At 35.7% G+C, this 16,700-nt stretch overlaps 3 protein-coding genes across 3 annotated transcripts; 2 read left to right on the top strand and 1 right to left on the bottom strand.

Moving 5' to 3' along the window:
* The first annotated feature begins 4,373 nt into the window (after positions 1–4,373).
* Positions 4,374–6,723, top strand: LOC108211826 (probable indole-3-acetic acid-amido synthetase GH3.1). The gene is made up of 3 exons (XM_017383525.2): positions 4,374–4,791; positions 4,881–4,982; positions 5,166–6,723. Exons 1-3 carry the CDS (start codon positions 4,472–4,474, stop codon positions 6,541–6,543), a joined length of 1,800 nt encoding a protein of 599 aa, XP_017239014.1. The 5' UTR covers positions 4,374–4,471; the 3' UTR covers positions 6,544–6,723.
* Positions 6,724–8,123: 1,400 nt separating this feature from the next.
* On the top strand, positions 8,124–9,341 carry LOC108198789 ((S)-8-oxocitronellyl enol synthase ISY1). Its single transcript, XM_017366567.2, has one exon. It carries the CDS (start codon positions 8,126–8,128, stop codon positions 9,242–9,244), a length of 1,119 nt encoding a protein of 372 aa, XP_017222056.2. The 5' UTR covers positions 8,124–8,125; the 3' UTR covers positions 9,245–9,341.
* Positions 9,342–11,664: 2,323 nt separating this feature from the next.
* On the bottom strand, positions 11,665–16,105 carry LOC108207290 (mitotic checkpoint protein BUB3.1). The gene is made up of 8 exons (XM_017377751.2): positions 15,712–16,105; positions 15,431–15,513; positions 14,209–14,475; positions 13,691–13,766; positions 13,337–13,417; positions 12,864–12,942; positions 12,668–12,768; positions 11,665–12,102 (listed from the first exon to the last, which is right to left on the bottom strand). Exons 1-8 carry the CDS (start codon positions 15,957–15,959, stop codon positions 12,015–12,017), a joined length of 1,023 nt encoding a protein of 340 aa, XP_017233240.1. The 5' UTR covers positions 15,960–16,105; the 3' UTR covers positions 11,665–12,014.
* Positions 16,106–16,700: the final 595 nt, after the last annotated feature.

The raw sequence follows: 16,700 nt of genomic DNA, 5'->3' as shown, positions 1-16,700 counted from the left end.
AGATAGAGAAAAGTCGCATGTACTCTGATCCTGTTTTGCGATATAAGTATATAACACAAATATAAATTGATAAATAAGTATGGTATATTGAAAAACAATCATAAAGATAATTATCATTTATTTATTTTCTCATGATTAGAATTTAGTTAAGTTTCATTAAAAGGAAAATAATGTTTTGAAGAGGAGAGAAAGAGCATGAAAAGAAAGGTAAGTAAGTATTTTATTTGTGAAAATAAAATAAAGAGTGGTTCTCCGTCTCTTGAAATTAAATAAGACACCCTGACTTTTTAGATTATTAAAATATTAATGAAGTGATATTTTACATTGTATTTGTTGAATCATAAATTAGAATATCATATAATTAACTTTTATAAAATAGTAAAAGTATTTAGATGTTTTTTCTATGAAGTTACTCTTCAATTATATATATGATATAATCTTTTTAAAATTAAATACAATTCTGTTTTATTTTAAATAAAAATTATAATCCTACATATTCCTTAGATCAACATTGATTGTATCAAGAGGGTGATCGATTTCGTATATTGGTTAGCGAAGTATATATACTAATAGTTTCTCATCGAGTTAAATGATGTTTTGGTCACTTAAATGATTGGAAAGTTGTAATTGGGTTATTCAGCCTAAAATATTTCCATTCACATCATTATAAGCTTAAAATATTTATTCAAGTTACTAACTGTCACAATCTGTTGAAAACTTTAGGGAAAGATGATTAAACTTTGTGACTTCACTTTGATACATTTGTCGTGACATGTATAGTCACTTGAAGTGACGTTTTGAGTTAGCTGACTCAAAACTTACAGTTTGGTCATCAAATCGATGAACTTTCATTGAGATCACTGACAATTATATCTATTAAATACTGAAAAGAAATCGAACGATGGGCTCTCCTACAACAACATCAAGTACTCTCCTACAACACCTCTTTACAACAAAATACACACATTATCATCAATAATTTCACTCACAAAAACTTCATCGTTATTAATCTATTATCATTTTATATATCTTTTCCAAAATTTAATGAGATATTTTTAAAATAATCTTAATATATAAAATAACAATAGATAAACAAAGTTTAAATTTTTATGGGTGAAACTGTTGATTTTATGTGTGTGTATTTGTTTCATTCGTTAATAAATTTCAAAATTTTTAAGAGAGAAAAAAGGTATCGATCACGTTCATTTTTTAATCAATTTTTAACATATATTATGATTAGTGACCTAAATAAAAATTTCTTGAGTTTGATGACCCGATTGCAAGTTTGTAGTCAGTTGAGTGACCAAAACACCGCTTCAGCTGACTATACATATCACGATGGATGTATTCAAGTCAAGTCAACAAGCTTAGTTAGCTTTTCGTCAAATTGTTAACGGAGTGTAACGACCACGGACCTGAATAAAAAATTTTAACGGTACAATGATGTAACTAATTTTTTTTTTTTTTTTGAGTTGGATGACCTATTTGCAAATTTTTGATCATTTGAGTGACCAAAATCTCATTTAATTAACACGTTTCAATTTTAAGTATTTGAAAATTGTTTTATTTTCGTATAATCTTCTAATGAGACTAAAATATAAATAGAAATAATTTATTGGCACCTTCATCAATTATTTCAATCTTATTAATTAGGTCTTGAAAATAAACAGAAATGATTAGGAAGACAGGGAACACATTATAGTCTCTCACCCTCCCTTGCCCAAACCCATACATATATATTCATCCGTATCTTATTTTCAGCCGATCTTTCTACTATGTATACACATACCTAATATATATACATACACAATAGTCCTAGAAGAAGCCATGGCATTTATGTAATCAAAGAAATAAATTAGAATCGTTCGAGATATTCAAGTCCAAACAAAAATTGTCAAGAAAACTTCAAAAATGTATATAAATATCGTACACAACATTTTGGATGATAACAAAAGATTGAGGTGTCAAATATTTTTCCACAATTCAAGAGATAAACCATAATCCAACAATACATATAGTTATATAGTATAACAATATAAGTGGATGTTTGGGACACTAGAAAGTCATCAACTTATTTTGCTTAAAGTATTCTTATGCTTCTGTTGGACTGTTTGGATCAAGAAGTTGTGTCCACTTATTTCAGGTTTCGAAGCAAAAGTTGAGAAGCTAGCGATCCTAGCTTTTCTTCGAACTCACCTTTTTTATTCGTACACCTAAAACTCTCTTTCTTTTTTTGTTGTTATTATACAAACATTTTAATAATTTAAAATTTTTTTAACTTCAATCAAACAGCTCCTAAATATTGTATAGAAATCTGCTGCTTACTGCTCAGGGAAACACTAAATTTATTCATTTTCTTTAGTATTCTTTGGGTATAGAGTAACATTCTTAGCTTAGCACATAAAATGACCTTTTTCATATAAAAAAGGAATCTTTTATTATAATAGAAGCAGAAGTGTTCTGAATTTTTCAAGAATAGAAGTTGAACCTCTTTTTACTTGTATCTTGAAATCTTTATTTCTTATTGTGCTTCTAGTAAATCAAAAAGTTAATGTCTTCATTTTCCCAATTGTAACTTTTTTATTTTAATATTTAAAATCTTTTGGAAAGACCCATATACTTCTTTGCGCCAAGTTTTGGTGTAGCAGCTATATTTTGATTCAAATATTTTCCCACAATTCAACAGATAAGCTCTAATTCAACGAATATATATAATTATGTGCAGTATTTGTGTAATGAGTTCCATTAACCATTACATATTAGCTAATATGTTTCATTTTTACTTTTAATTTCAATTTTCTTCTATTTACAAGTAATAATGTTTTTAAGAAAATTGCCATTTTAACAAGATTAATTCCGATGTCTGTCAGAATTTTTCTAACGCAATGACCTAATCCAAACTATTTTAAAATTAAAAAATTGATAATATAAAATATTTATTTTTTAGAAACCTAATCAATAGAATTAAAATAGTTCATAGATGTTTCGATTTATTTTCCCCTTTTTTTATTTACACAAGTGGCTGCTAAAACCAAATAGATAATTTTGTTAAGACGACTTTCTAATTTCTAGTTTCATCATATTCTTTGAAGATTACATGGGCAGCCGACTATCGATATAATACATGTTAGTCCAGTAAGGTAGGTCGTAATCAAAACCTGACACAAGTAGAGAATATAAACATATGGATATTAATCGGCAATTAGAATAATCATTCCGTAAACGTCGATTATTGGCTTTTTAGATAACTATATCTTTCATAACCGTCTTTATGAACTCAAATACTCCCTCCGTCCCTTTTTATCTGTCCATTTTGGAAAAAAAAACGCATACCAAGGAATAATTGATTGTATAAACTTTTTCATTAAATACCTCTAATTAATATCTTGAAGATGGTGGAATACCCCTACTTTATGTCTTGAAAACATGAATTCAACCAAGTTTTAAATAAGTCAAGCCTTGAAAATTGAAATTATGAAGATATATTTGAAAAACTATCATTAAGTTAGTTTTGAAAGTATAAATGGACAGATAAATAGGGACAAATTTTTACTTCCAAAGTGGACAGATAAATAGGGACGGAGGGAGTAGAATTTGCCCCGCAAATACAACTACTTCCATCTTCATACTAGAATATTTAAGATTCTTTTAATTATTATATATCGTACTTAACGTAATTCCCTGGATTTGTTATTTTAAAACAATAACTTGATCAGCAACCAATATAAGAATTTTTTCATTATTATTGACGAACATGATAGGCTCTGTTGTATGTTTTAGAGTGTGTGCTTAGTCGACACTACCGAAAGGTATGTCACTGGGAATTCGTTCACTTCTCCGGTCAAATTCCTCAAGATGTTTAATTATACATATATAATGATTAATAATCAAAATTTATCAAATAATATAAAAAAAAAGAACGGAAAGAATATCAAAATATATAAATTGAGGTGTGAGTTAAATAAATACAAGTTTAACTTTATGTTGATTATTATTCGACACCATCATACTATGAATTATGCATGTGTTGCAAACACAACATTTTGTGTATTCTCCTTATCCGCAATACAAGAAGCTGCGAGGCCGGATGCACCCCTCCCGTCACTGTCATTCAAAAACAACACAAACAACCGCGTGGTTTGCTGACGTGTCCACCCCGGCCCCACATGTCCCTTCACTCACTAACACCTGCGCGACCAGACATTACAAAATTAGCACCACGACCACCCATGGCTTTACTCTTAACCTCCCATTTTGCCCCCCACCCCCCGCGGGTCCCACCATGACATGGCATGTGACTTGTCACCCCCCTCCCATCTTATTCAACTCTCTCCATCCCATCTCCTATATAAACCCCTCATTCCCCCCTTGTCCTTCACCACCAAAAATATCTCTTCCTCAACAAATTTTATTAGTTTTACCAATTTACCATTCTCCAAATTTGTTTAACTTTTGATATATATAATACTTAATGGCTGTGGATTCGATCCTGTCATCTCCGCTAGGCCCTCCGGTGTGCGAAAAGGATGCGAAAGCACTTCAATTCATCGAAGAAATGACCCGAAACGCTGATGAAGTACAAGAGCAAGTTTTGTCAGAAATTCTGAGCAGGAACGCTAAGACTGAGTATCTTCAGCGATTTCACCTCGATGGTGCAACCGATCGTCAGACTTTCAAATCCAAAATCCCAATGGTCACTTACGAAGATCTCCAGCCTGATATTCAGCGCATTGCCAACGGAGATGTGTCTCCGATCATGTCTTCTCATCCTATCTCTGAATTTCTCACTAGGTAATTTTTGTTTCTTTTTATAAAAATTTTGATACTTATATTTTGTTGCGGATAAGTATCTTAATGTGATTTTTTTTTTTTTGCCACAGCTCTGGAACTTCAGCTGGAGAAAGAAAGCTGATGCCGACAATTAAGGAAGAGCTGGATCGTCGTCAACAGCTTTACAGTCTTCTCATGCCTGTCATGAACCTGTAAGTAGAAGAGAAAGTTGCGCATAAAAGAGACCTATCATTAATGGATAAAAATATGTCACCTAATTAAAAAAGATTATTATTGTCTGGTTACGGGTACACACTAGAAAAACTGTAAAATTAATCAGATTCGGTTAGCAACATCTAATATTTGCTAATGATGCTTTAATTTGAATTCGACAGTTATGTGCCTGGATTGGACAAAGGAAAGGGACTCTACTTTCTTTTCGTCAAGTCGGAGACCAAGACACCGGGCGGCCTATTAGCAAGACCCGTGCTTACCAGCTACTACAACAGTGATCATTTCAAGAACCGCCCCTATGACCCGTATAACATCATGACAAGCCCGACGGAGGCCATCCTGTGCGTGGATTCCTTCCAAAGCATGTACTCCCAAATGCTCTGCGGTCTCTACGAGCGCCATCAGGTGCTTCGTCTCGGAGCTGTATTCGCCTCTGGCCTTCTCCGCGCAATCCGGTTCCTTCAGCTCAACTGGCCTGAACTGGCCAACGATATCCGAACCGGACGTTTAAGTGAAAAAATAACCAACCCGGAGATCCGAACATGCATGACCCGTATCCTCCGCCCCGACCCGGAGCTGGCCGAGTTCATCTCAAAAGAATGCTGTGAACAAAACTGGGAAGGCATCGTCACAAAAATATGGCCGAATACAAAGTACCTAGACGTTATCGTCACGGGCGCGATGGCTCAATACATACCAACTCTTAAATACTACAGCGGAGGATTACCCATGGCTTGCACCATGTACGCATCCTCCGAATGTTACTTCGGACTCAATCTCAACCCGATGTGCAAACCAAGTCAAGTGTCTTACACAATAATGCCCAACATGGCCTATTTCGAGTTCTTGCCACACGATCCAAATTCAAATCCAAACTCGTCTCGTGATCTTCCCCGTAAGCTCGTTGATCTCGTGGACGTGCAAGTCGGCAAAGAGTACGAGCTGGTTATCACAACTTACGCAGGTTTGAACCGGTACCGCGTGGGCGATATTCTTAGGGTCACAGGGTTCCATAACTCCGCGCCGCAGTTCCACTTCGTGCGGCGCAAGAACGCGTTACTCAGCATCGACTCGGACAAGACCGACGAGGCCGAGCTGCAGACCGCGGTGGAGAATGCCTCGAATCTCCTTAAAGAGTTCAATACTAGTGTGGTGGAGTACACGAGCTACGCCGATACGAAAACGATACCGGGTCATTACGTTATATACTGGGAGTTACTAGTCAAGGACTCGGCCAACACGCCGAGCCATGAGGTCCTCAACAAGTGCTGCCTCGCCATGGAAGAGTGTCTCAACTCGGTGTACAGACAGTGCCGAGTTGCGGACAACTCGGTGGGTCCGCTGGAGATCCGCGTGGTTAAAAATGGAACATTTGAAGAGCTAATGGATTATGCAATATCGAGAGGTGCGTCGATTAATCAGTACAAGGCCCCGAGATGTGTTAGTTTTACGCCGATTATGGAGCTGTTGGACTCGAGAGTAGTTTCATCACATTTTAGTCAAAGTTTGCCTCATTGGACTCCAGAAAGACGCCGGTGAATGTTAATTAATTAATCATAATAATTATTTATTATAATTATTATTTAAAATAGTGTAGTTTGTATAAAATAAGTTTTAGTGACCGACCATGGAAGTCAACTCTAGATTCCTTGTATTGTTTAATTAGCCAGCAGACTAGCTAGCTAGCTAGGTTTTTTGTAATTTTTTTCTTCTTCTTAATGTTTTGGTTTGTTTCTGATAAGAAAAGTTTTATAGATCGTGTGATTGTGTGGTAACATAGAGATACATGAGAATGAAACATAATATATCAGCTTAGCTAAAACAAAAGCGTGTATTTATATAAATATATGAAACCTAGCACATGAACTTAACTGAATTATGAACCATGATGTTGTGATGAGGATCTACTCTGTATTATACTAGTGTATAAGGCACATGCATGGAGTTAATGCATGCAGTGATACATAAGTAACATGGATGTCTCAATAATCTAGGCATTATGCATGGACACTGAAAGACAAGTTAGTTACAGTGTTACAGACTTGCTTGCAGACTCTTGCAGTCCCTAGACATGCATGTCATGTAACACAATGGTTCTATTCGGGAATTATAGCCGTCAGCGGATTGAATTGGATGTTATGACTGGTGGATTAAATTAGATATTTTGACTAGCCGATTGAAGTAAATATTTTGACTAGCGGATTAAATTAATGGTTTCTTATAAAACTATTTGGTAAATAGCTGATTGATTAGTTTTTTCTGGCAAAAACCAAAATCTCTAACTCCAAAAACTTCAATCTGCTAACTACCAAACACAAATATTAGCTTATTCTGGTGGTCAAATCTCTGAAATATCGCAAACCTTTAATTATTTGATTAGGGAAGCTTTTTTAGTTAGAAACTTAACTAAATTTTAAAAAATTAAGTAAACAATTATTATCAAATAATATCATACAAAATAACTAATCCAATTCACTAGTTAAAAACATATATCATAATTATAATTAAATAATAAAATTTTTATCCAACCCCTTATCAATTGACCGCTACACTCTAATTACTAAATAAGATAATAAATAATTCATAATAAATAATATATAATAGCCTCGACTCTTTTAATGTTAACGGTCCACTTAGATGACGGATGGTCAAAAGTGTGCAAAGTGAATCGAGAATTAAACAGTGAAGTGTGTTTTGCAAAAAAAAAAATTGTTTAAAACCAATTCATGAAAGCGCTCAAAATTACTGGATGCAAAATGTAATTTAGTCTAAAAGATCAATAGACATCATTTATCTTTATCTGTGAAGAAACAATATCAAAAATAAGTTGACCGTGAAATACCCTTCTTCTTTCTTCTCTTAATCAGAAGATAATAAGCATCGAAAACTTGTTCATTACAAGAAATCATAAAAAATAAAAAAAAGAGAAGTAGAAGAAAACCAAAATTTGTTTGGTATCATAGAACAAACCAAAAAAGATGAGCTTGTGGTGGTCCGGTGCTGTTGCTGCGGCGAAGGTATCATATCACTTCTTCACCTTATATTGTACGCAAGTGCACACATGCATGCATAATATTTATAGTTAAATGAAATGTGATATACATAATTATTGCAGAAAAGGATGGGACAATTAGAATATGCCTCTGCTCCATCAAGATACAACAGCGTTGCCCTTGTTGTGGGCGTTACAGGGATTGTTGGCAACAGTCTCGCCGAGATTCTCCCTCTGAGTGACACCCCGGGCGGCCCCTGGAAAGTCTATGGCGTCGCGAGACGGCCAAGGCCACCCTGGAAGGTTGATGAGCGTGTTGATTACATCCAATGTGACATCTGTGATCTTGATGAAACTCGATTAAAACTCTCTATGCTCCAAGATATTACCCATGTTTTCTATGTCACCTGGGCTAATAGGCCTAATGAATCTGAAAACTGTGAAATTAATGGTAAGATGCTGAGGAATGTGCTGAATGCTTTAATTCCCAATTCACCGAATTTGAAGCATATTTGTTTGCAAACTGGTAGAAAACATTATGTGGCTCCGGGGAGTGAAGATCATGATCCGCCTTATACAGAGGATCTTCCAAGACTAGATTCTCCCAACTTTTACTACATTTTGGAGGATATTTTGTTTGAGCAAGTGGGAAAGAAAGAGGGACTGACATGGTCGGTTCATCGGCCTGCGCCAATATTTGGCTTTTCGCCATACAGTTTGATGAATATAATAGGTACATTGTGTGTTTACGCCACAATTTGCAAGCATGAGGGTGTACCAATGAGGTTTCCTGGAACAGAGGAGGCATGGAACTGTTACTCAGATGCTTCGGATGCTGATTTGATTGCTGAGCACCAGATATGGGCTGCTGTGGACCCGTACGCCAAGAATGAGGCCTTCAATTGTAGTAATGGAGATGTTTTCAGGTGGAAGCACTTCTGGAAGGTGTTGGGGCAGCAGTTTGAGGTGGAATGCGGATATCTTGAGGCAGGGGAGAGGTTGAGTTTGGCGGAGATGATGAAGGATAAAGGGCCTGTGTGGGATAAGATTGTCAAGGAGAAAGGCTTGGTGCCGACAAAATTAGAAGAGGTTGCAGCCTGGTGGTTTGCTGATGGCATGTTCAGTGGTCCTTGTCCGTTGATCTCGATGAACAAGAGCAAGGAGCATGGATTTTTTGGTTTCCGGAATTCAAAATCTTGCTTCATTTATTGGATAGATAAGATGAGATCTTACAGAGTTGTTCCATAGTTTAATCCCCATACTCATCTTCTATATTCTCAGGTTGTTTGTGTCAATAGTGTAGTAGTGTCTAGGATCTTGGATAACAGTAGGAATGGAAATATATAACAAGAGCTCTTGCTTAGTGTATATCTATCAATTTAACACTAGATACTTTAGAGTTCGAGAAGAAAGTTAAAGGTTACAAACTGTAATTAACTCGAGAAATGCAACTGATTAGATCAGATATGAAAGTCATAACAAGAATCCGGCTTATCGACCCCTTGAACGTTTCTTAACCAATAAGTCTGTTTAAGTGAAGCAGCTCCTACTGGTACATTATCCATCACACTTTCATGCCCTCTCGGAACATATATTCCTGTACGTCCATCTGGCGTCCAATAAGAACTAGTCTCTTTTTCCTCTATCTTTTTTGTTTGCGATTTCACCTCTTGGTTCATGCTACTGAATTCGCTTCTCAGCTGCCCATTCGCTTTAGCATTTCTGCAATCGGAGAGTAGCACGCTAGTCAGTTTTTTCATAGTTATTACACTAACTAGACCACTCTGCTTCTGTATGCCAATCCAATTTTACATATCAACCTCTCATGTCTTTTTCAATCATTGACTGAACCATAATCTAAAAATCACTAATACAAGTATAAAATTCAAACTAAGAGAAACTAGTTAAATGTCATCACTCATTTGGAACCGACTCTCGACCTCACTCAATCCATCTCGGGCTCACTAGTGACCAGAGTCTCACTAAGGCTCCGGAAAGACCCTGGAGGGACAAACTGAAGAGTCAAGAGTAGCTCAAGATCCATCCTCTGGGATCCACAAATCTCTCCATCCTCTTAAAAGTATTGATTTGTATTTTAATTTTTATTTAGTAATTTGTAGCAAAGTAAGAATGTATGTATATTTATCTCGAGATAGACATCTACGAGGATGTGGTAATCCAATAACACTCACAATAACCTTATGCACACAAAAGTTTCCGCATGCAGTACTTGGATAAGTGAAACAGATAAATCCGAACATGCGAAACGGGTAAGTTTCAGAGAAAATAACCTTGGTAAGATAGATGCAATGGACTTGAGCCATGAGTAGCCGAGGGACGAAAAAACAAATGAAGTTTAATACAAGTAATGTTTGATGAATGGAGGGCTTTATATAGAATTGTAGCCTCGCCTCAACAATAAACATTGCACGCACAAGATGCTCTAGTGTAAGTTATCGGAATAAATTCCCTTTTATTTTACGCGGTGATCATGGCAAGACAACATCTTTCATATCTAAAGCAATTTTGACAGACAAAAATACCTTCAGCTTTTTTAGTTCCGATGCTCATTTAACGATTTAATGTTTAAATGGCTAGAATTATTACTAAAACTTTCTGTGAATATGGGATACGTCTAATATATTCTTTAGCAAAGTGAATGGTTTCAAAGAGGAATTAAAAAGAGCAAAAGTCCTGAGTAGTCGCATGAAACAGTTCACAGTTCTCCCGATTTACATATGACAAAATCAGCAGTAATAAAAGCGGAAGAAACATGTAATCTCTGTGTCCCAAATTAGACGAGCTTGTTGACTCCATTTAAGATCGATTCTGTTTCAAGTCCTGATGTTGTGAAATCCTAGAGGAAGGCTAGCCTCATTCATGTATCTTTTGGCAAGATGTTTATTAACCTGGATAAGGAAATTTTCGAGGATATATATGTGAAAGACATATTAACATCGTTATTAATATTTTATGTTGTCACAATAGAATGTATAAATGACATGAATCTTGTTACAAACTTTAAAGGTTCGATAAATATAGCCACGATTGGAGATGCTATATGTACATAATTTTGTTTTCCAGCCAATTTTAACCAACCCTGTGGGTTAATTTTGTTTAAGCTTGTCCTAGTAACGTTTGTCTATTTTGGCTCCTATACAATCTTTGTTTCTTTTGTTACACAATGGTTAAGAAATGATGTGAATGAATATTTTTCAAAAACATCAGGTCCATAATACAATATTTCTCCCATGCAAAGAGGAGCATAAAAGACCGGAACCCCCACCAAAGATACTCCGAATGTCATGAAAAACAACCCCCTCGTGCCGCCACCAAAGATACTCCTAATGTCGTGAAAAACAAACCCCTCCTACCTTGTTTCTCCCTAAGCCCACATTTGTAGGGCAAGGAAAACATTAATTCTAGCAACAGGCCTACATCAGAACTGGAGCCCAGAAAGTAGCGCACACGGTACTCACTACTGACAGAATGAAACAAGTGTCAACAGGAAGATTTTACTATTCAAGGGTCAAGCTAGTTACATCACGTCCACAGTTCCACTCAAGGTCCTCGAACCTGTCCTTGAGCCATTCTACAAGTACTTTCGACCTTTGTAATGTAATGAAATTGCTCGAAGTCTTAAAAATTATAAATATACAGACCAAACATGCCCCCAATCAAGGATCCCACTCTACGGCAAGTATTTATATCAAGTTAAGAAACAAGTACAACACAAAATCTCCAAATGTATTTCAAAGTTCATCAATATAAACTAAATACTCAACCCAAAGGACTAGAGCACATCTCAAGTCTCAACCCTAGGCCATATGCATTATCAGCAATGTGAACTAATACTCCTGAATTAAGCTGTTTTCCATGTAAAAGTCATGTTCTTAAGAAAAAGAAAAGGCGCAATTTAGACATCTGGTCACTCTGAGCGCTCATACCAGTGTAATGAGAAACAAAATTGTTCAAAGCTATTCCTAAACAGAGATATTTGCACATTACAATTTATGGCTTATGCTGCAGGATTGGCTACCATCTTCGGTTTTGGTTTCACTTCCACTTCATTCACGCTGCGCACAAAAATTGAATCCGGTTCATGACTGCAAAAAATAAAAATAAAATGACTGTCAAGAGTAGTTATCATGAGTTTCTGCATCTACAGCTTTTGTTGCTGCATCTTGACTAGTCAAGCGCCAGCCTCATTCTGAAGTACACACCAATCCCGTCTTAGCAAAACTACATACTAACACTACATAACTTTCTTAAAGTGCTAACAATCTCAAATATTGTTACTCCAGCCATCTCAAGAAAAGAATTCCGTCTTGTTTTTATGGATAGACCAGGATTGCATTTTATATAGTAAAATAAAAAAAAGACCCGGATTTCAAAATGAACAATGTGGATTTTATGCATTTGAGCAATGCAAGTAGTAAAATCTAGAATCATATATTTAATTTACTACTAGAGTTGTATTGTCCCGAGTTTCACAAAATTCCATATTTTGATGTGGTTGATGATATCAAAAGTTTACATGAGACACTTTAGTAGAACAGATGGAGAATATTTAAGCTAACGAGTCTTCAATAAATTTCACGGCAACTCAGGTTTTCATTTGCGGAACTAAAGGATTATACATTAGACCCCAAGAGAGAGATTAATTCTTACAGTTTTTCTCCCTCTTCGTAGGTATAACTCGACGCAATAGCCAAAAGTTTGCCATCTCTACTAAATGATAACGCTGCAATGCTTGAAGGGTATTTTGGGTACTGCACATGAAAAGATAGAATGAAATTACATGTCCGCAAATCCAAGTAGGGGACACACTCACTATAGTAAACTAATCATTTGTATAGGTATTTACCTGATACAATCTCTTCTTGTTGTTTCCATCCCACACATTGACAAAACCATCACAGCCTCCAGTTGCAAAGGTACCATAGCTGCAATCATCAATTTCAAGTGTTATAAGGAGTCAGTAACTTTAAGTAAAATGAAAGAGAAAGACATTATATTATAAAACCACTGTTACCATATCCTTTATTCGTATTATTCACTACATTCTAGACAAAGTCTACTATCCAGAACTAATCTGCACAAACTATACTACTATCAGAAAAACAGTTAAGATATTCCGGCAGCAATCAATTGACATAATGGAGGCTCTTAGACTAGAGAAAGCCAAAACATTCTCATTGAAGGCAACACTAATTTTATAAGCGAAAATTGGTCCAAAATTAATTTATTCCTGCTGGAAATACGTAGATAATGACCACAGAGTTTTCCTCTCAACTTTTAGAGGCTGAACAATGCTTAAACCTATAAATAGTAACTTACATGGGGTGAAAAGCAATGGCATTTACAGGATATACTATGTCTCTTCCAGCTTCTGATTTCCGGTGGCACTTAAAGGCATACCTGCATTCATAGTATGAGTATCAAACAGAGAACAGCAAATAAGAAAAGAAAAACATTTTTGTGAATACTCAACAAAAATATTTCCAAATAGCTCGATATATATTCACAGTTTACACTGTCTCATAAGGTGCTGCCATTATTTTCACAAAACAGATAGGAATATCTTGTCATAATTGCATATAAACGCCTGATTAAAAAACCACAAACGAACCAACAACCCTGGGTATGCTTAGAAGGTTATCTATGCATACTATATTAAGAGAAATATCTTACTTTTTGGACTGCCCAGCTTCCGAAGTATCAAAAAATTCCATCGCCACTCGTCCTTCCACAGAGCTAAGAGCATAACCTGCAACATCAGAAACATAATTAGAGCAATTAGAAGTGCAACTTTCCTAGTAAACACCATGTTCGTATTACTCACAAAAGTTTATTTACTTCTAATAATTTGTGGACATGGACTATCAGTAGTCCAGTACCAGTTGTTACAGTAACTGAAATCTTAAGTCAATGATAACATTTTCTGTACTTCTCCCCTTCATAAACAGTAAGTTTGTTCATGTAACCAGAGAATAGCATTTCAAGTCCAAACACAATTTTTTCCAATTATCAACGAAAATTACCCAAACTAATACAGAATTTTATATATTATTGATTTCAATTAAAGAACAAGAAACTGCTACATGATAAATGTTTCAACAGGACTTTAAAAAGTATCCTGACTTGATAAGTACAAAATAAATGGGGAAACGAATAGGTACTAAAACAATATAAAAAGATCAAAAGTGAACCTGTTTGATTAGGATAACAGCGCACACATCTCGTTTGATATTTCAATGAAGATTCCCTTCTTTGTTCAGGTTGAGACATATTCCGCAAATCATAGACATTCACATGCCGCCCTGCAGTTGCCGCTACTAAACGATGTCCATTAACAGAGAGAGAATAAACACGCTCCAGTTGATTGTAAGTTCCAACCAGCGTACGTTCCTGGCCACTAGCTCCTCTAGGGTCCCAACACTTAAGGTTCTTGTCCCAACTACCAGTGACCACTTGCCCTGAATTCAGGTTAAGTTAAACAACTGTAAAAAAAAGTGAAAATTTATGTGGAAAATTATATATTACCACTTTCTAATTAATTAACTGAATTCAGAGACAGAATCATCAAACATAATGGCTACACTCAACTGAGATTATCATTTTAATCCTATAAGTTTATTAAGCCACCTGATTACAGGAAGCTGATCATCATAGTTGTAGCCTGTAGGTATATCAAACAGTTGCTTTAAGTTTCTTCAATTGCACAGTAAGTTGTATTTTGATGTTTTACAGTACCTAAAATCACACAGATAACAGATACACTTGATTCCATTCTCATATGTTATGCAGGATGACATAAATTTAATCAAGATGCAATTTAGACTGGAAGGAAATTTAAAGAACATTGCTTCCACATGGAATTTCAAACGGATAACAATTAAGACACGAAATAGTTTTCGGGTGAATCTAAATATCTATCTAAATTTCAGCTTTGATCCCAGGGTCTTTTGACATATATATTTCCTTGTTGATAACACATTATTCTGTCCTTGCATAGCAACATTCTTAAGAGTGACTCATACTCAAACTTAAATGTTTTTCAATTAATCATGTGGCAGATTCCCTAAAGAGGATGACGCAAAAGTGGTCAAGTATTAAAGTGAATCTGCAATCAACTGAGTTTTTTTAATTTGTATAAAGTAAACAGTTTTGGACTCATATAACTAACCAGTTAATTCAAATACCACATTTTTATATCAAGATTGTTCCGGTGACAAAATTCTAAAAACCTTAAAGTCCATTTTAGTCCTATATACTGGATGACATCATTTAGTGTTGCAACTTACAGGCAAAAATTTTAATATAATATAATAATGCATAGACTGTTTTTGTATTAAACCTGAGAGAGGAAATAGTTACAAGAAATTTTAATTGGCAAGTACAAAAAGAGTGAGATGGAAGGGGCAATGGTACCAGTAGCATAAGAATATTCGATACAGCGGACAGGAGCATCGTGGGTTCCCAAAACATCCTCCCTCCCATAACCAAAAACAAGCCTGAAAAGAAGAAATTAATGAATAAGAGAGAGAGGGAAAGGGAAAGGGAGAGGGGGGCGAGAGAGGGAAAGTGAAAGGGAGAGAGAGAGAGAGGGGGGGGAGGGGGAGGGGGAGGGGGAGAGAGAGAGAGAGAGAGAGAGGGAAAGGGAAAGGGAGAGGGAGAGAGAGAGAGAGAGAGATGAGGGAAGAGCAATCCACCTTCTGACGGTATTATCAGCAGAGGCACTAAAACCGGAGGAATCGTCGTGAAAACAGCAATCTAAAACAGCAGCGGAGTGCATAAACTCCCCTTTGAGAAGATTAGCGGCAGCATCGTATAAACGCACAGTCTTGTCCCAGGAGGAAACGAGAAGGTGATCGCTAGTGTTTGAGAAGCGGAGATTTGAGATTCCGTCCGTGGGGGGATTTGATATTTCGCGTCCCATTGAAACCTGCCCCCCCGCCATCTCTAATTTTTCGCACTCCCTGCACTTGGGGCCTCAATATTACTTCACTTAAACCTTGTTCCTCAACTCACTTCAAGTTTAAACCTTATTCCTCAACTCACATTAATGACACTAATTAGAGTAACGATAAATCTTCAATAAATGTTAGGGTACATACTACTCCTTGTGTCTGGATATACGGTTTTTCTAGTGTGTGCCCATGGCACACAATAAGCATAAAATTTGATAGTTTTTCTATGTTTTGATTGGCTTACAGTCTTACACTCCTTTAATAATGATGGCCCCTCTGCATTCACACCAACCACACCAATGAAAATACACTAAATTTATGAGTTTCCGTGCTTAGAATGTGCCCATGGGCACACACTAGACAAAGCCTTGGATATATTAGTCGCTTGACTTTTTTGCACGTACTTTTAAGAGGTTTGACCGCACACATGAAATTATTATTTTAAAAATTTTCTTTTTGTGAATAAAAGTATTAGTGATATATTTTTATTCACAAAAGAAAAATTTTGAAAATAATAATTTTATGTGTGCGGTCAAAACTCTTAAAAGTACGTGCAAAAAAATCAAGCGACTATTAAATCCAAACAGAAGTAGTAATTAACTCCCCGATTTTTAGGATAAACCTATGCCACTTTATCACTTGTTTCAATATTTGATTATCATTTTCAAGTGTATCATTTTGTCTATAAACATCTGACCCATTTTGTCCCTCGTTTCCCCGTTCTATTATCA

Source organism: Daucus carota, chromosome 1 (genome assembly GCF_001625215.2).
Source record: "Daucus carota subsp. sativus chromosome 1, DH1 v3.0, whole genome shotgun sequence".
NCBI lineage: Eukaryota > Viridiplantae > Streptophyta > Magnoliopsida > Apiales > Apiaceae > Daucus > Daucus carota.
This window is presented reverse-complemented; position numbering and strand designations above follow the sequence as displayed.

What these genes read in the sequence shown, in the direction of transcription:
- LOC108211826 (XM_017383525.2), top strand. Translation starts at nt 4,472, where the DNA reads ATGGCTGTGGATTCGATCCTGTCATCTCCGCTAGGCCCTCCGGTGTGC. An exon ending in ATCTCTGAATTTCTCACTAG is followed by an intron (nt 4,792 to 4,880) that starts GTAATTTTTGTT and finishes TTTTTGCCACAG; the next exon opens with CTCTGGAACTTCAGCTGGAG. An exon ending in CTCATGCCTGTCATGAACCT is followed by an intron (nt 4,983 to 5,165) that starts GTAAGTAGAAGA and finishes TGAATTCGACAG; the next exon opens with TTATGTGCCTGGATTGGACA.
- LOC108198789 (XM_017366567.2), top strand. Translation starts at nt 8,126, where the DNA reads ATGGGACAATTAGAATATGCCTCTGCTCCATCAAGATACAACAGCGTT.
- LOC108207290 (XM_017377751.2), bottom strand. Translation starts at nt 15,959, where the DNA reads ATGGCGGGGGGGCAGGTTTCAATGGGACGCGAAATATCAAATCCCCCC. An exon ending in CGAATATTCTTATGCTACTG is followed by an intron (nt 14,476 to 15,430) that starts GTACCATTGCCC and finishes ACCTGAATTCAG; the next exon opens with GGCAAGTGGTCACTGGTAGT. An exon ending in TACGAAGAGGGAGAAAAACT is followed by an intron (nt 12,103 to 12,667) that starts GTAAGAATTAAT and finishes TATTTTTTGCAG; the next exon opens with TCATGAACCGGATTCAATTT.